General features: G+C 41.2%; 1 protein-coding gene across 8 annotated transcripts in view; it reads left to right on the top strand.

The window, feature by feature from the left end:
• The window catches only part of herc2 (HECT and RLD domain containing E3 ubiquitin protein ligase 2), a 58,775-nt gene extending 40,071 nt beyond the window's left edge, over positions 1 to 18,704 (top strand). For 6 of the 8 annotated variants that reach the window (XM_058074130.2, XM_058074127.2, XM_058074131.2 and 3 more), the window contains exons 62-91: positions 502 to 673; positions 757 to 901; positions 988 to 1,213; positions 2,029 to 2,200; positions 3,607 to 3,793; positions 3,863 to 4,006; positions 4,105 to 4,296; positions 4,367 to 4,520; positions 4,589 to 4,696; positions 5,599 to 5,730; positions 5,792 to 5,950; positions 6,030 to 6,148; positions 6,304 to 6,429; positions 7,858 to 8,013; positions 8,087 to 8,401; positions 9,802 to 10,016; positions 10,104 to 10,281; positions 11,164 to 11,325; positions 11,406 to 11,497; positions 11,575 to 11,714; positions 12,546 to 12,733; positions 12,807 to 13,004; positions 13,077 to 13,160; positions 13,643 to 13,784; positions 13,865 to 14,059; positions 14,186 to 14,298; positions 15,847 to 16,037; positions 16,560 to 16,665; positions 16,738 to 16,950; positions 18,104 to 18,704. In XM_058074130.2, the coding sequence (XP_057930113.2) occupies positions 502 to 673; positions 757 to 901; positions 988 to 1,213; positions 2,029 to 2,200; positions 3,607 to 3,793; positions 3,863 to 4,006; positions 4,105 to 4,296; positions 4,367 to 4,520; positions 4,589 to 4,696; positions 5,599 to 5,730; positions 5,792 to 5,950; positions 6,030 to 6,148; positions 6,304 to 6,429; positions 7,858 to 8,013; positions 8,087 to 8,401; positions 9,802 to 10,016; positions 10,104 to 10,281; positions 11,164 to 11,325; positions 11,406 to 11,497; positions 11,575 to 11,714; positions 12,546 to 12,733; positions 12,807 to 13,004; positions 13,077 to 13,160; positions 13,643 to 13,784; positions 13,865 to 14,059; positions 14,186 to 14,298; positions 15,847 to 16,037; positions 16,560 to 16,665; positions 16,738 to 16,950; positions 18,104 to 18,376 (4,997 nt within the window). In that variant the 3' untranslated portion in view covers positions 18,377 to 18,704. The remainder of the gene's footprint in view (positions 1 to 501; positions 674 to 756; positions 902 to 987; positions 1,214 to 2,028; positions 2,201 to 3,606; positions 3,794 to 3,862; positions 4,007 to 4,104; positions 4,297 to 4,366; positions 4,521 to 4,588; positions 4,697 to 5,598; positions 5,731 to 5,791; positions 5,951 to 6,029; positions 6,149 to 6,303; positions 6,430 to 7,857; positions 8,014 to 8,086; positions 8,402 to 9,801; positions 10,017 to 10,103; positions 10,282 to 11,163; positions 11,326 to 11,405; positions 11,498 to 11,574; positions 11,715 to 12,545; positions 12,734 to 12,806; positions 13,005 to 13,076; positions 13,161 to 13,642; positions 13,785 to 13,864; positions 14,060 to 14,185; positions 14,299 to 15,846; positions 16,038 to 16,559; positions 16,666 to 16,737; positions 16,951 to 18,103) is intronic. The other 2 variants (XM_058074132.2, XM_058074125.2) reach the window with 1 other exon arrangement.
• Positions 18,705 to 19,402: the final 698 nt, after the last annotated feature.

Here is a 19,402-nt window from a genome sequence, read left to right as displayed (position 1 = left end):
AATTATTTTTTTCAGATTAAAATTAACAAAGCATTATTAGAGCCCTGTAGACATGACAAAACACGACTATAGTCACAATTATACTCTTTTTATTTACAACATATTACGCAACTGCAGGGTCTTGAGACACATGCTAACTCGCAAACTAGAGAGCTAGCGACCTAAACGGTAGCTTTCAAGTTATTACCTTTAAACTTAAAACTTACCACTTCCACACGGATAGGGAGGATAACTATAAACAGTTATTTAACCTTTAACATGAACATCAATCAAACGTAATAATGTTTTCTGGGTACATGATACCATACAGCATCCATATCAAACTTGCGCGGGCCGCACTAACATTAAACTTTCATATCAAGGCGGGGGCCTCAAACTAGTGTCCTGCGGGCCACATTTGCCCCACGGGCTGCGTGTTTGATACCCCTGCTGTAGACAGATTGTGCTTGGGTGTGGAAGCAGTTGTCACAATACAGAAGGGATGACTGTATTGTTTTGCAGGGTTGGTGTTCTCGTGGGGCGACGGGGATTTTGGGAAGCTGGGTCGAGGAGGCAGCGAGGGATGCAACATTCCCCAGAACATCGAGAGGTTGAACGGGCAGGGCGTCTGCCAAATTGAATGCGGAGCTCAGTTCTCCTTGGCTCTCACCAAATCCGGCGTGGTGTGGACATGGTAGTATAACCTGACCCCTACCACCTTATTCCGTAAGTGCCCTCCCCCTTTTTTTTTTTTTAAACGTTTGCACCTCCACGTAGGGGTAAAGGGGACTACTTCCGACTGGGACACGGTACGGATGTCCATGTGCGAAAGCCCCAGATGGTTGAGGGACTGAGAGGCAAAAAGATTGTCCATGTTGCCGTTGGAGCGTTGCACTGTTTGGCTGTGACTGATTCAGGACAGGTGAGTCAATCCCCCCACCCCTCCCAAGGACAGATCCACAGGGCTGGGAGAGCTGTGACACACGACTATGCTGCCCTCCACCTTAGGTGTATGCGTGGGGGGACAACGACCACGGACAACAAGGCAACGGCACCACAACGGTGAACAGGAAGCCCACGCTGGTGCAGGGTCTGGAAGGACAGAAGATCACCAGGGTGGCCTGTGGCTCCTCCCACAGCGTGGCCTGGACCACTGTGGATGTGACCACGCCCTCTGTCCACGAACCGGTCCTTTTCCAGACCGCCAGGGATTCACTTGGGGCGTCTTATTTAGGTGATCCTTCACTTTCCATTCCTGTTATTTTGCATGCATTTTTTACATCATAATATTATAACTTTATTCCCATAATATTTGGAATTTAGTCTCATATTATAACTTCCAAAAATGCCAATTTTATTTTTTGTTTGGCATATATTTTTCCTTTAATATATTAGGTTTCTAAAATGACATTATTTTCCTGGATATTGTTTACATTTTATTTTTGTAAGATTATGCATTTCTTTCTTGTTGTTATTATGGCTTTAGTGTCCCAATAGGTTGGCTTTATTCTCCATTGTTGCTATTTTTTATTAGTTTGTTTGTTTTTCCTTTGATTTTTCTTTGTTTTGGTAGCTTATTGGGATCTAGATATATTAAATAATTCTTAATGTTAATAATAATATATTTTTATATACAGTATACAACATGTTTTATATAAGAAATAACATGTAAAATTGGCATCAAACAATAGATTATTTTGATTGTATGTATATTATAACATTATAATAAATACAAAATAATAATATAATATATATTTAAAATGATCTATGTCAAAATCACTGACTAAAATAATTATTAAAAATAAATATAGATAAAATAAGAGGAAAATATATAATAATTAATTTACATTTTGAATTCATTCTTATAAAATGATTTTTCCATTTGAAATGTGTTTTTTTAAAGTAAATTTTTTTATTTACATTTTTAGAAAAAAAAAAACAGCAAGCCCCCCAAAGCTGCATCTGGGACACCCTCGCTGTAAACCAACAGGGGGCAGTGCAGTGCAAAGTGACAAAGTAACAGGGTCCTGTGGTGTTTGCTGCTTACAGGTGTGCCGTCTGACAGCGACTCCACGTCTGCCAGAAACAAGATGAGCGGTCAGAGTAACGTGAAGTCAAATCGTCCATCACTGGCCAAGATTCTCCTCAGTCTGGACGGCAATCTGGCCAAACAACAAGCCTTGTCGCATGTTCTGTCAGCCCTGCAGATCATGTATGCCAGGTACATGCTTCGCTGGATCATAAATACACATTATATTAAAAGTCTTAGTTCTGGATTGTTGATTTTGTATATGTATGCACCGAGGGCCACATGAGAATGAAAGGATGTATGGGCCACTCTTTCACCTTTCTTACTAATTAAGCTTTCTTCATTCATTCATTTTCTACCGCTTTTTTCCTCACAAGGGTCACAGGGGGTGTTGGAGCCCCCCGTGTAATTTGTATAATTGGTGCATAATTGCGGTGATGCAAAACTCTTAGTCAATGTTTGTGTCATATATCAATACCTGATTGTATTGATGAACAACAGGTGAGGGTACATGGAACATTGATCCACTGGCAAATTGAGGGCTTTGCCTTCCAGCTCAGCTCTCTTTACAGTCTTATTCTCTGAAAAACAAATATAATATTTGTTGTTTTTTTTTGCTCATTCATTCATTCATTTTCTCCCGCTTATCCTCACAAGGGTTGCAGGGTGCTGGAGCCTATCCCAGCTGTCTTTTGGGCGAGAGGCGGGGTACACCCTGGACTGGTCGCCAGCCAATCACAGGGCACATATAGACAAACAACCATTCACACTCACATTCATACCTATGGACAATTTGAAGTCGCCAATTAACCTAGCATGTTTTTGGAATGTGAGAGGAAACCGGAGAAAACCCACGCATGCACGGGGAGAACATGCAAACTCCACACAGAGATGGCTGAGGGTGGAATTGAACCCTGGTCTCCTAGCTGTGAGGTCTGCGCGCTTCTTCATTTTTTTCTTTCCCATAATGAATTGATGTATAATTCTTATAACTTTCTTCAACTCAGTTTTCCAAAAAAATGACATAATATTACAACTTTTAAAAACTTCAATATTTCAAGTCTATGCTACTAAAATGACATTATTTTTCATCATAATATGATTATTATTATTATGATTTATTCTTGTTTTTTTCTCTATAGAATACAACTATTGTTTGTTTTGCACATATTTTTACTTTTGTGTTGTAAATATTCTTCCCGTACTAGTATGACTTTATTCCCATAATACTTTTTTTTCCCCAACCTGCTTTTCAAGAAAATTTTAACTTTATTCTTGTTTGATTTATTATATAAAATTACGACTTTAAGTCACATTTTTCTAGTAATAATTTACCTTCATGTTTTTAAAATTGTTATTTTTCTGCGCAATTTTGAATTTTTATTCTCAGAAAATTGAAATTTTCTCTTATATTTTCATTTTATTTTTATGAAATCACTGCAGTTTCTTTCCATTGTTGGTATTTCTTATTTGTTTGTAAACTATATTTTAGAATGTGTTGCGGGTCAATTAAACAAAGAAAAGAAAATAGCCCCCAGGCGGCAGTTTTGACACACCTGCTCCAACTATACAAATATGAGTTGTTGTATGCTCCGCAGGGATGCTGTGGTTGGTGCACTGATGCCAGCCAGCATGATCGTGCCAGCAGAGCGTCCTTCCAGCTCTCCCGTACCCCCGTTTGATTCCTCATCCTCATCTAGCATCAGTGATGATGAAGGCCCACCCGTCCTGCCTGAAGCGGATGTCCCGGTTAGCTCTAATCCTTGGCAAGACAAGAAGGGAGAGGTACCGAATGCGTACGGAATAGTCCTCGATTGTGATTTTTATGAGATTCATGTTATTGTGTTTGAGCAGGTTCCCTCCTCGGAAGACGCAGTGACGCCATCATCAGCCGTCACTCCCTCTGCATCTGGCGCCTCTTCCCGTCCTTTCATCCCAGTCACCGACGACCCCGGAGCTGCCAGCATCATCGCAGAGACTATGACTAAAACAAAAGAGGTTTGTCTTTCTTCTCAAAAAGCTCAAGTCGGACATATGATATATTTGTATATATTGATATATATACATAGATGTATGTATTTTCCTGTTTTTATCAGGACTCTGAGAGCCAGAACAAAGTGGTGGGTCCTGAACCTCAATACCTGGATGAATTCTCCAGCCTGCTCGTGCCTGATGATACTCGAGTGATGGTGGACCTGCTCAAGCTGGCTGTGTCTTGTCGCTCCGGGGAGAAAGGCAAGGATGTGTTGTCTGCAGTGTTGTCCGGCATGGGGACGGCGTATCCGCAGGTAAGTTGGTCACCACGGGGCCTGCAGCGCAATTTGAACACGAAAGGTTTTAAACTCCTCTGGCGTGCAGGTCGCTGACATGCTGCTGGAGCTTTGCGTCACCGAGCTCGAGGACGTCGCTACCGACTCGCAGAGCGGTCGCTTGTCCTCCCAGCCTGTCGTTGTGGAGAGCAGCCACCCGTACACAGATGACACTTCCACCAGCGGCACTGTCAAGATCCCTGGTACTAAAAGGGAGAAATAATATGAGCAACATGCTTCCTCTTCTTTGACTTGTCTGTTTGTGCTAAAGGTGCTGAAGGCCTGCGCATCGAGTTTGACCGACAATGCTCTACGGAAAGACGACACGACCCGCTAACGGTCATGGATGGAGCCAATAGGATTATCTCAGTCAGATCAGGTGAGGAGTAGAACACCAAGGCCACACAGAGAGTAGGGGTGTTACCTATATGAAATAATATTTGAAATAAGTGATATTTAAAATAACCTTCAACACTAAAATAAAGTAAGATTTATTAAAAATCAATAATATATACAAATAAGGGGGTTTTAATAGACCCCTAAAGCATCTGTGTTTTAGACACGTACATGATGTGCAAAATGTGAAATTACTTTCATATTACTTTTAATATTTATTTTTAATAATGTTACTTTAGTAGTTTATTTTGATGTAGATACTTTAAATATAATTATTATAGTAATTATCATAGTGTATATATATATTTTTTTTCCTCAAATAGTTAAGTCAACATAAACCTAATTTACTAAATTTACTGTAATTATCTTAACAATAAATATAAAAGTAAGAAAATATATAATATATATAATTAAGCATATTAAATTAATGCATTATATAAATATGTATATTATTTATATATATATAATTCTTTTAATATCTTGACTTTATTCTTGTAACATTACTGCAAATGCTTCTATTTTGGGGGAATTTTCTTATTAAATTACATTTCTATAATGGTCTGCTGGCCAAATAAAAGAAAAAAGACAGATGTGGGCTGCAAATGGCCCACGGGCCAAACTTTGTACACCCCTCTTCTACATTATAACTCTACCTTTTATGGGGTCACTAAACCCCCAAAAGATAATGTCCCTTGTTTATACGTATGCCTGTGTCCTGAAGACATGCATGATTGATGTCATTGGTACAGTTCAATTTAGTCCTGTTTTGCAATTTAATTCAAGGAGGTCACAATGTTCATCCTGATTACCCACCCAAAATGGGTCCGCAACTCACTTTTGGGTCCCCATCTACAACAATGGCTATTGGCATTTTGTGTGTTTCAGGTCGGGAGTGGACCGATTGGTCTAGTGAATTAAGGATCCCGGGCGACGAACTCAAGTGGAAATTCACCAGCGATGGCTCTGTTAACGGATGGGGCTGGCGCTTCACCGTGTACCCCATCATGCCTGCCGCCGGTATGCCACATGCAGCACAAACATACCATGGCGCAAAGCCATTCAACTCATCCTTCCACAGGTCCCAAAGACCTGCTGTCTGACCGCTGCATCCTGTCCTGCCCCTCCATGGACTTGGTGACTTGCCTCCTTGACTTCAGGCTCAACTTTGCCTCCAACAGGAGCATCGTGCCCCGCCTGGCTGCTTCTCTGGCAGCGTGTGCCCAGCTGAGCGCACTGGGTAGGATGGAGTTGAAGGAGTCACGGTACACGGTGGTGGTCTACAAGCATGCATATTTTAATCTTGTTGTTTGTGACAGCTGCTGGACACAGAATGTGGGCTCTGCAAAGACTGCGAAAGCTTCTGACCACAGAGTTTGGGCAGTCCATCAATATAAACAGGCTGCTAGGTGACACCGAAGGCGAGGCTCGTTCCATGGTGAGTCTCTGCACAGATGGGCCGTGCTTGGCCAGTAGCTGCTAGCTTGAAACCTTGTTGACACCCCTTTGCCGTGGACTGTTGAATATCGCATCTCAGTTCTTTGCAGCATTACCGTTTGGTTTGACTGACAATTGGCTTCATCTTTGTCTCAGAGTTTTACAGGAAGTGCACTGGCCGCACTGGTCAAGGGGCTTCCAGAAGCTCTGCAGCGGCAGTATGAGTACGAGGACCCCATCGTCAGGGGAGGGAAACAGCTGCTTCATAGCCCATTTTTCAAGGTCTGCTCATCACTCATCCACTCAGTCTTGGATGTCCATTAGAGATGGTCCATATTGGCTTTATTACTGATATCCGATCGTCCCTCAAACTAAGATAATGTATTCATAAACACTTTACGCTTCTTTTTTCTGCATTTAACAAATTAACACTGTGCAAAATGGCACAAATACTTACTTATTAAAAAGTTATTGATTCAAAACATTTTGACTCAACAAAATAGTTATTACAAATTTAAAAAGAATTACGATCAATAGTCAACTGTTGTGCCACAAACATCTATATAAGAACAAAGTAAAATACAAAATATCTTGTTTATTACAGTCAATTGATAAATTATCTTACCAGCTCTACAGCATAATAATGATCTAAAAAAGCCGAAAGAAACTGTTGATTTTATATATGTATTCATTTACTAGGAGTGAAAAGACGACTATAGACATAGACATAGACATAGACATAGACATAGACACAGACATAGACATAGACATAGACTTTCTTTATTGTCATTGCACAATAACACAGCAGTGAAATTGCCAACGAAATGTCTTTGCCTGGCTCCCGTATAATAGTAAATAATAATGTGGAGAATAAATTGATTACATCAAATATGAACAACAATGTACAGCATAAACAATAATTTGTACAAATAATTTAGAATAAATAACAATAATTTAAAGTTTTGGTTGTGCGTGTGGGCAGGTAGTATAGGGTTGTTATTTAATGTCTAGAGGGCTTTAATCATTTCAAAACTCATATTTTGTATGGTCTAACTACAGAGGTATTCCATTTATAAATAAGGAATCCCTCTGAGAAATAAACACTTATTGTGGTTGGGTCTTGAACCAACTCACTGCCATAAATGAAGGTGTACTATAGTAAAATAAGTTCCACTGTCAAACTGCAACTTTCATTGACTTTACCTGCATTTTTTTAAACAACTAAAAATCTGGTACACATATAAAATGCTAATCGTTGTAATATAATTGTATATACATGCATGTAAATACAATATTCCCTCGTTTATGCCGGTTTATCTGTTCCAGATCCGACCGCGATAAGTGAATTTCTGCCAAGTAGGATTCCTTATTGATAAATGGAGTATTTGTATACTTGTGCATAGAAAACCTGTTTACAACCTTTTAAATACACATTATTAGAGCACTCTAGACATTAACACCCCCATAGTCACGTTTACCGTCTCATTAACAAATATAATATATATAAGACATAATATTGTCTACACATGTTTACATTGGGAGAGGTACTTGTGAGAGTGAAAATTTGAAATTTACAGTTTTCTGCAGGTGTGATATTAGTTTAGAAATATTTAATGAGATACTCATTTGCACGCCTATATCGATATCTGCAGAAAAATCATTTAGTCATTTAGATGACATAAGAGAGAGCAATGTTGCTGCTTCCCTCAGGTGTTGGTCGCCCTCGCCTGTGACCTTGAGCTGGACACCTTGCCATGTTGTGCTGAAACCCACAAGTGGGCCTGGTTCCGCCGCTACTGCACGGCGTCCAGAGTGGCTGTAGCGCTGGACAAAAGGACAGCCCTACCAAGAGCCTTTGTAGACGAGGTGAGTGTCGGACTTTTGTTTCTTTTGTTAAAGTCTGTCCTTTAGCTCAGCCCGCGTTGTGCGCATCTCCAAGGTGACCAAGAAGATACGCGAGCTGATGGCCGACCACGAGAGTATGAACGTGCTCCACGAGAGTCATGACTTGTTCAAGCGTGAGCACGACGAACAGCTGGTGCAGTGGATGAACCGCCGGCCGGACGACTGGACCCTGTCGGCGGGGGGCAGCGGGACCATCTACGGGTGGGGCCACAACCACCGAGGCCAGCTTGGAGGCATTGAAGGGGCAAAAGTCAAAGTGCCCACCCCGACCGAAGCCCTCTCCACACTGCGGCCCGTGCAGCTCATCGGAGGAGAGCAGACTCTTTTTGCTGTGACAGCTGATGGAAAGGTGAGCTTTTTACTCTCAGGAGGCTTCTTGGAACGGCTTTAAAGGTCACGTATTACAGTGCACTATAGAAATATATATTAATAAGTTTATGCTGGAAATGTTTTAGACTTGATGCTGAATTTAGCTGCTAAGCCTTTCTGGGAACAGGCCATTTTAACTGTGCGTGTGTGTGTGAGTGTGTGTGTGCAGATTTATTGCTAATGAGCAGTGTGAGAGTGTGTGTCTCCAAGAAGCGCCGAAGTGTACTTGACAATGTGTGTTATTATTATTATTATAAGTGACTTATTGGTATGAACTCCACTCTTGGCTCCCTTTTCTTCTTCTTACATTTTTTTTTTGTAATATTATGATTTTATTCCTATAATATTAGAACTTTTTCCCAACCAAATAAAAAAAATGGCAGCTTTTTGTTGTTTCCCATTTTATGACATTTACAAAAAAACAGTTTTCTTTTTTTTTTCTTTTATATATTATTGTAAGGGGCGGCACGGTGTGCTAGTGGTTAGCGCGCATACCTCACAGCTAGGAGACCAGGGTTCAATTCCCACCCTCGGCCATCTCTGTGTGGAGTTTGCATGTTCTCCCCGTGCATGCGTGGGTTTTCTCCGGGTACTCCGGTTTCCTCCCACATTCCAAAAACATGCTAGGTAAATTGGCGACTCCAAATTGTCCATAGGTATGAATGTGAGTGTGAATGGTTGTTTGTCTATATGTGCCCTGTGATTGGCTGGCCACCAGTCCAGGGTGTACCCCGCCTCTCACCCGAAGACAGCTGGCATAGGCTCCAGCACCCCCTGCGACCCTCGTGAGGAAAAGCGGTAGAAAATGAATGAATATTATTGTAAGGGCGGTGTTAGCGCGCAGTCCTCACAGCTAGGAGACCAGGGTTCAATTCCACCCTCGGCCATCTCTGTGTGGAGTTTGCATGTTCTCCCTGTGCATGCATGGGTTTTCTCCGAGTACTCCGGTTTCCTCCCACATTCTAAAAACATGCTAGGTTAATTGGCAACTCCAAATTGTTCATAGGTATGAATGTGAGTGAATGGTTGTTTGTCTATATCTGCCCTGTGATTGGCTGGCCACCAGTCCAGGGTGTACCCCGCCTCTCGCCCGAAGACAGCTGGGATAGGCTCCAGCACCCCCGCGACCCTCGTCAGGAAAAAGCGGTAGAAAATGAATGAATGAATGAACATTTGGAACGTTACAAAAATGATTAAAAAATGGGGATTCACCCGTATGACAGAGCTGGGATGCAGTTTTTTCTTGAAATACACAGCCTATACAGTAACTTCTTAGCGTATCCACGTGTTGTCCTTGCACCCTTTGGGAACCCCGTGCTAAGCACATATTACTGTTAGAACATCACTGTATTAAGAAATATGACATGTGCTCTATTGCAGCTGTACGCCACTGGCTACGGCGCCGGAGGCAGGCTCGGCATCGGAGGGACGGAGTCGGTGTCTGCCCCGACTCTGTTGGAGTCCATCCAGCATGTCTTCATCAGGAAAGTGGCAGTGAATTCTGGAGGGAAACACTGCCTGGCACTTTCCTCGGAGGGCGAAGTCTATTCATGGGGGGAGGCGGAGGACGGCAAACTAGGCCACGGCAACAGAAGGTCAGCAAAACACACCGTCAGCGTAGCAATAAGCACTTGAAACAGTCGGGGGGGTCTTGTTTTAGCCAGCCTCCTCTTGTCTTGTAGCCCGTGTGATCGTCCTCGTGTCATCGAGTCCCTGAGGGGAGTTGAAGTCGTGGATATCGCTGCAGGGGGCGCTCACAGCGCTTGTATAACCGCCAGCGGAGAGCTCTTCACCTGGGGAAAGGGAAGATATGGACGACTGGGTCACGGAGACAGCGAGGACCAGCTTAAACCCAAGTTGGTCAGTGAACCATTGCACCACTTTGCAACACACTGCCATCAGAAATGTCGAAGACGTGTAATATAGTAATAGTAATATAGTGTTTATTGCTGTTTGCAGCAGCAAAGCACCATTATTGGGCCAAACAAGAAGCGTGGTAGGCCTAAAAGTGCATTCAAATATTTAATGTTATTTGAAATATTTATTTCAAATTAAAAAAAAAAGTCATTTAAATGTTTTTTTTCAAAATATTTGTATTTCAAATAAGAAATCATTTCAGACCATCACAAAATTACATTACAATTTTTAATGTTATTTAAAATAATTGTTATCAATAATAATAATTAAATATTATTTTAAAATGGCACAATTTAAAAATATGTACTTAAAAAAGTACTTGATATCAGAAAATTATGTAATAAAAGTGAATTTCAAAATGGCATGTAAAAAATTAAAAATTACACTTCAAACTGTAGCTTAAAATATTTAATGTAATTTGTAATGTAATAATATTTAATGTAATTTTAAATTAAATTAATATTATTATTATATATAAATATTTATATAAATTTATAATTTATATAAATATATATATATAAATATATTTATATAAATAAATATTTTTTCAAAAATAACACATTTTCAAAATCTTTCTATTTCAAAATAAAAATGTATTTCAGACTCTCAGAAAATGACATTCAATTATTTAATGTAGCTTAAAATGTTTGAATTTCAAAATATTTGTATTTCAGAATAAAAAATATAGTTCAGATTATCAGATTATTACATAAAAATATTGTATAATGTTTAAAAATCTTTGAAAATCTTTTCAAAGTGTAGCTCAGTGGAGTTGTGTAGCATTGAAGTGCATGGTTTGAACTCGGTGCCTTTCGCCCCCTCCAGGTGGATGCGCTGCAGGGCCACAGGGTCATCGATGTAGCCTGTGGCAGTGGCGACGCCCAGACTCTGTGTCTGACAGATGATGACATGGTGTGGTCTTGGGGAGACGGCGACTACGGCAAATTGGGCAGAGGGGGCAGCGATGGATGCAAAATACCCATGAAGGTACGCCGGTTCATGTCACATGTTGCCTAGAAAAGCAGTCGGCAAAAACCAAATTTTTAATTCTTTTTTGGCAACTGAAGATCGATTCTCTGACGGGCGTGGGTGTCATCAAAGTGGAGTGCGGCTCTCAGTTTTCAGTGGCTCTCACCAAGGCGGGCGCCGTCTACACATGGTATGTTCAGCCTCCGATCGCCGTCACTCGCTGTCTGCGGCGACGAGAGGACTCACATGTCTTTCAATCACTCCAAGGGGGAAAGGAGACTACCATCGACTAGGCCACGGCTCTGATGACCACGTGAGACGACCCCGGCAGGTCCAGGGTCTCCAGGGGAAGAAGGTCATCGCCATTGCCACAGGGTCACTGCACTGTGTTTGCTGCACAGAGGACGGTAGGACCCGCCCCCAATTTTGACCGTAGCTTGATAGTCAGTCACTGCTCTTTAAATAGCTGTTCATGTTTTCTGTTTTTGGTCATTTTTATGTTATTTCTTTTATGTATATTTGAACTTATATTATATTGTGTATATATATATATATGTATATATATTCATTCATTCATTCATTTTCTACCGCTTTTTCCTCACGAGGGTCACGGGGGTGCTGGAGCCTATCCCAGCTGTCTTCGGGCTAGAGGCGGGGTACACCCCGGACTGGTGGCCAGCCAATCACAGGGCACATATAGACAAACAACCATTCACACTCACATTCATACCTATGGACAATTTGGAGTCGCCAATTAACCTAGCATGTTTTTGGAATGTGGGAGGAAACCGGAGTACCCGGAGAAAACCCACCCCGAGGGTGGAATTGAACCCTGGTCTCCTAGCTGTGAAGTCTGCGCGCTAACCACTAGACCGCTGTGCCGCCATATATATATATATTATATTATATTTGAATCATTTTCTTATCCCATAATTCTGTAAACATTTTCCCAACCTAGCTGCACGTTTGTTTGTTTTTTTCTAATATTTTTTCCTCATATTTCTTTTAATGTTTTAACCAAAACTATTTTGCTCATATTACCATTTTATTCTTGTAAAATTCTGACTTTCATTCTCATTAATTTACGACCTTTATTGCCTATTATAACTTTATTCTCCAAATATTTTGGCGTTATTCTCTTAAAATGATTGCTCTTTTGTTGTAGAATTTGCTGTTTTGAATATGTCGACGGCCATAATAGAGGATGGATCGCTAAGACCTGTGTTTGTTTGGCCCAGGAGAAGTGTACACTTGGGGAGACAACGACGAGGGCCAGCTGGGGGACGGCACCACCAACGCCATCCAGAGGCCGCGGCTGGTGGCTGCGCTGCAGGGCAAGAAGATCAACAGGGTGGCCTGCGGCTCGGCTCACACGCTGGCCTGGTCCACCAGCAAGCCCACCAACGCCGGCAAAGTCCCCGCACAGGTACAGCGGTTGCAGTATTCCAGGCTTCCTGTAGACGGCGCCACAGGCTGAGTTTGACCGGTTTGAATGGCAGGTCCCGATGGAGTACAACCACCTGCAGGAGATCCCCATCATGGGGCTGAGGAACAGACTGCTACTACTGCACCACATCTCTGAGCTCTTCTGCCCCTGCATACCCATGTTCGACCTAGAGGGCCGACTGGGCCAGACGGGCCACGGACCCTCGCTAGGCTTTGACACGCTGCGGGGCATCCTCATCTCGCAGGGCAAGGTGGGTGAGGTAGCGGCGGCGGCGGGTTCACGTGTGAATTATAGTTTATTCATTAAGGCTTCCTCTCAACAGGAAGCGGCTTTCAGGAAGGTGGTGCAAGCGACCATGGTGAGGGACCGGCAGCACGGACCTGTGGTGGAGCTCAACAGGATACAGGTGACCCTCAAATGCACAATCTAAAAATAGAATTTAACAACAATTTAACAAAATTTTTTTTTTTTTTTTTACAAGAAATCATATACTAAGGAGGAAAAAGTCTCAATTGTATGAGAATAAACTTGTAATATTATGTGGAAAATGAATTTGAAATATTATTATTATTAAGTCACAATAACCCAAATAAATAAAGTTGTAATTTTTGAAATATTAGGTTGGGGAAAAGATCTAATATGGGAATAAAATCAGAACATTATGGAAATAAAGTCATATAATTTAATTAATTTTTTAAATTATTTTTTAAATTATTATTATTTTAGAAGAAAGTTGACCTTTTTACACGAAAAAAAGGTCTGGACACCCCTAGTTTAAAGTGAGCAATCAGAAAGGAGGGAGTGGGAGGATGGAAGCGGCCATATTTGTGTCTGCCTGCGGATAAATGCACCCAATATGAAGCCTTCCTGATGTTCATTTCTCTGCAGGTCAAGCGTTCTCGAAGCAAAGGAGGTTTGGCGGGTCCAGACGGAACCAAGTCCGTCTTTGGTCAGATGTGCGCCAAGATGAGCTCCTTCAGCCCGGACAGTCTTCTGCTCCCTCATCGCGTGTGGAAGGTCAAGTTTGTGGGTGGGTGCGGCCTCTTCATCGTCGTGGTGATTTGTAAAGAGTGAAACGAGATGGAGGCCGGTGTTTTACGTGTTTCACAGGCGAGTCCGTGGACGACTGCGGCGGCGGCTACAGCGAGTCCATCGCCGAGATGTGCGAGGAGCTGCAGAACGCCCTCACCCCGTTGCTCATCGTCACCCCCAATGGCCGTGACGAATCGGGCGCCAACAGGGACTGCTTCCTGCTCAACCCCGCCGCCAAATCGCCTCTTCACATGAGCATGTTCCGCTTCCTAGGTAGGCTCTACTAGTGGTCCCGCATTTTTAGCCATTTTGCAGTATTTGAAGCATTTCCACTTACTTCTGAAGTGTATTGGAAGATGCTGCATGGATATTTATATTTGACATGCTAACACTCCACAGGAGTTCTGCTGGGCATCGCTATCCGCTCTGGAAGTCCGCTGAGTCTCAATCTGGCTGAACCGGTTTGGAAGCAGCTGGCAGGAATGAACCTGACCATCGCTGACCTCAGTGAGGTGAGGAGATCACCTCATATGATCATATGCCATCATATTTATTCCAAAATACAGTACATAGGATGCAGCCGTCTTAGTTTCTCCCAGCCATCCACCCAATGGAGAAAAATAATCACAATGACATCTATAAAATCATGGAAAAAAGTCATTCATATTTAATTAAATAGTAATAATAATAAAATGTAATCCACTAATTTAATTGAGAAATTCAGTTAATGTTATTTATAATAATTTGTAAATGTATTCACATAATTTAATTGGAATACAAAAATATAAAAACAATTACATCTACAGTCTAAATAATTAATATAATACAAATTATTTTAAAAAATAGAATAGAAATAGAATAGAATACAAATTATTAAAAAATTTGAAAAATAGAAATAGAATTATAAAAATAGAAAAATTAAATTAAATAGTAATAATAATAAAATGTAATCCACTAATTTAATTGATAAATTCAGTTAATGTTATTTATAATAATTTGTAAATGTATTCACATAATTTAATTGAATACAGAAATATAAAAACAATTACATCTGCAGACTAAATAATTAATATAATACAAATTATGTTTAAAATAGATTAGAAATAGAATAGAATACAAATTATTAAAAAAATAGAAATAGAATTATAAAAAAATTTAAAAATTAAATTAAATAGTAATAATAATAAAATGTAATCCACTAATTGAATTGATAAATTCAGTTAATGTTATTTATAATAATTTGTAAATGTATTCACATAATTTAATTGGACTACAAATATATAAAAACAATTACATCTAAAGACTAAATAATTAATAGAATACAAATGATTTAAAAAATAGAAAGAGAAAGAGAAAAATAAATAGAAAGATAGAATAAATTACTCATTAAATGCTACAAATAAAAATACTAAAATGAATAAGAAATTCATTCAGACAATTGTACTAAAAAAAAAAAAAGTAAAAAATTAAAGAATGCGCCAGTGGATCAGGAGCAGGTGGTCCAGAAACTGGAAGGTTGGCGGTTTGATCCAGTCACTGTCATCATGCCCTTGGGCAAGGCACTTGCAAGTCTAACAATGTTAGATAAGGATATATGCGTACACAGGATGTATGTAGTATATGGAGTCATGCTGCATTATTATATGATGAGACATGATTAAGTTGCGTTAAATGATGAGCGTGAAAGGACGCAGTATGTACGCTGTATGATGTAACGCCCTTCTACTCCCTCATGATCTGCATTATATGGCGAAAAGCACATTCCTGTACATTCCTGCTCAGATTAGAAGCCGTTAATCCCATCCAGAATGGAAGGTGCTCGTCAAGTCAAAGCACGAGTGAGTCAATGGCCCAAAAAAAAAAAAAAAAAAAAACACAACAAAACAATGTGACCCGTTGTTGTGAGCGAGGAGTCTCATGCTGAGATCATGAGCCTCCTCCTGAAAGCGCTTTCTTCCCCACAAAGATGCTCGTGGTGGCACGCCCTGCCCTGGAGATACGGTAGAAGGTTACGCAAGGAGCACTCGTGTTTAAGCAGTCTGCTTTTGGGCTCCCGCCAGGTGGATAAGGACTTCATCCCGGGCTTGATGTACATCCGGGACAACGAGGCCACGGCCGAGGAGTTTGAGGCCATGACCCTGCCCTTCACCGTTCCCAACGCCAGCGGCCAGGACATCCAGCTCAGCTCCAAGTACTCGCACATCACACTGGAGAACCGGGCGGAATACGTGCGGCTGGCCATCAACTACAGGCGAGTTCACGCCGCCAGTCGGCCCTACCATGCAGTACACAACCACAATCATTACGTCATATCTATTATATATATTGTAAATAGATGAGGTCGAGTGGTTAGCGCCTAGACCTCACAGCTAGGAGACCAGGGTTCAATTCCACCCGTGGCCATCTCTGTGTGGAGTTTGCATGTTCTCCCCGTGCATGCGTGGGTTTTCTCCGGGTACTCCGGTTTCCTCCCACATTCCAAAAACATGCTAGGTTAATTGGCGACTCCAAATTGTCCATAGGTATGAATGTGAGTGTGAATGGTTGTTTGTCTATATGTGCCCTGTGATTGGCTGGCCACCAGTCCAGGTTGTACCCCGCCTCTCGCCCAAAGACAGCTGGGATAGGCTCCAGCATACCCCCGCGACCCTCGTGAGGAAAAGCGGTAGAAAATGAATGAATGAATGAATAATTAGATGAACCTTGGGGGAGGTCTGACCTTTTAGTTATGTTATTCCAAGTGTACCTCATGTTTGCTGTCTTCCTATTGCAGGCTGCATGAGTTTGACGAGCAGGTGTCAGCGGTGCGTGAAGGGATGGCGCGTGTGGTTCCCGTCCCCCTGCTGTCACTCTTCACGGGTTACGAGCTGGAAACCATGGTGAGGGTGCCCCCCCCCTGTTGCTTTTTGTGTCCATTGTTGTTTTCAACGCTGCGTACCTTGTGTGTCCAGGTGTGTGGAAGTCCAGACATCCCACTGCACCTGCTCAAGTCTGTGGCCACCTACAAGGGGGTGGAGCCCACGGCCCCGCTCATTCAGTGGTTCTGGGAAGTCATGGAGTCCTTCTCCAACACGGAACGCTCCCTCTTCTTACGCTTCGTGTGGGGGCGCACCAGGCTGCCGCGCACCATCGCCGACTTCCGGGGGCGGGACTTTGTGGTGCAGGTAAGACAGCCAAAAGCTTAACGTCGACTACTAGAAAATCTTTATTAATAATTGTTGATAAATATAATTAAATAACATACTATTATTTACCTAAATAATACAAATAAAATAATTATTATATTAAATTATTATATAAACAATATCTATAATGTATTTGTTGTAAAAAAATCATAATTGGTATGAATTAATATGTATGAATATTAATTAACTTTACTAATAATTTTAATTTACATTTACAAATATTTCATGAAAAAATGTAGTTGTATTTATTTCAATATTTAAGTAATTAATTTTATTATTAAATATACATTTATTTGAATTAAATGTATTAATTATAATTAAATAACTCAATTCATTTCAATACTCATAAAATTAATTGATAGAAGTAATTAAATAATTTGTATAGTATATATTGTATAGTATAATAATCCCAAAAATACATTAATTTAGATAATTGAATCTTGAAAAGTAAAGGAACTCGTTAAATAAAATGATTAATGCTATAATTGAATGTAATAAGCCAATCAAGTACACATGTAATTAAATATTATGAATGTAATGATAATATAATAACAATTTCTAATAATACATTCATTTAGGTCATCATTTTTAGTTCTTATCAACACTTTATTTATAATTTAAAGGACACAAAGAGCAGCATAAAAAAAGGGTGAATGCAGCAAATAACTAGCTGTGAAAATGAAATACATTCATTCATTTTCTACCGCTTTTTCCTCACGAGGGTCGCGGGGGTGCTGGAGCCTATCCCAGCTGTCTTGGGGCGAGAGGCGGGGTATACCCTGGACTGGTCGCCAGCCAATCACAGGGCACATATAGACAAACAACCATTCACACTCACATTCATACTCACATCGCCAATTAACCTAGCATGTTTTTGGAATGTGGGAGGAAACGCATGAAAACCCACGCATGCACGGGGAGAACATGCAAACTCCACACAGAGATGGCCGAGGGTGGGAATTCAACCTTGGTCACCTAGCTGTGAGGTCTGCACGCTAACCACTCGACCGCCGTGCCGCTGAAATACATATACAATAAATTAAATGAACATAAAATCTAAAACGTTTCATTAAATTCTCTATGAATTAGTTCAACAGTAGTGTAATTAATATAATATGGTGTTGCGGTGCAGGTGCTGGACAAGTACAATCCGCCCGACCACTTCCTGCCGGAGTCGTACACGTGCTTCTTCCTGCTCAAGCTGCCCCGGTACTCATGCAAGCAGGTCCTGCAGGAGAAGCTCAAGTACGCCATCCACTTCTGCAAGTCCATCGACACGGACGACTACGCCCGCATCGCCCTGTCGGGGGAGCCGGCCGCCGACGACAGCAGCGAGGACCTGGATAACGAGGACGCCGACTCCTTCGCCTCAGACTCCACGCAGGACTACCTCACTGGCCACTGACCTCTGACGGTCCAGAGGGTGGGCGTGGCCGTGGCAGTGGTGGCGTCAGACTTTTTTTCTTTTTAATGCCACATTCCTGCAGGCATTCTACTTAAACACACTCATCTCTGTCTCTGTGTGTGTGTGTGTGTGTGTGTGCGCGCGCGCGTGTGTGTGTGCGTGCAAGCAGCCATGAAGCATTATGAGCTTAGAAGAAGTGACGACTAGGCTTTCAACTTGTGAGAAGAGACAAGAGTCGTTACCTGGAGTTTATTTATATGGAAGATGCCGTGTTGCTGCTTTGTATATACCACTCAAACATAGCCTCGTCCTCGTAGCCGCCCCCCCCCCCCCAAAAAAAGAAGAATTTATTACATAAAATGTGTCTCACTTGCACACATGGTCTACTGAAGTGTCATTTTAAAAAGAAAATGTGTTTTGTCTCCTTGAATGCTTGAATGTGTGTACATAAATAGAAATATTCTGACGACGGTGCCATGTATTGTCATTCCTGCGTATTCCCATGTTCACACACCCCTCCCCACAAGTCACACAAATAAATAAATGACTGACAAACCACTCAATGCGTGTTGCTTCAAGGCCTTTTCATACCTGACATTTGCATTTGTAAATCTGCAGTATTGGAAAGGATTTGATTTTTTTTTTTAGTGCTCATGAAACCCAAACACAATCTTACGTATTTCTATTAGCAGAAATAAAATATTACAATGTGTGCTGGAATATTGCTTGTTCACAGCCAAACCCATATAAGGAATTCCACCCCTGTGACATCACAAAGGAACAGTTTAACCACGCCTTTTGAAACCGAGTGTTTTGAGCCATCCCCAAACTTCTTTCAGGGCTCACTTCCAAATGCACAAACCTCATTAACTGAAACTTTGGCATGGTTTAACACAAAAATACAACATTCTAACTACATTTATAGGTCAGAAAAGTGGAAAAAGCATAATAGGTCCCCTTTGAAGAAGTTAGAGTAGGTTTTATACAGGAAAATAGTGGCTTTGGTCCCACATTGAGTCGAGACAA

This window comes from Doryrhamphus excisus, linkage group LG4 (assembly GCF_037039965.1).
Source record: "Doryrhamphus excisus strain RoL-2023G ecotype Guam linkage group LG4, RoL_Dexc_Guam_v1.1, whole genome shotgun sequence".
Taxonomy (NCBI): domain Eukaryota; kingdom Metazoa; phylum Chordata; class Actinopteri; order Syngnathiformes; family Syngnathidae; genus Doryrhamphus; species Doryrhamphus excisus.
This window is presented reverse-complemented; position numbering and strand designations above follow the sequence as displayed.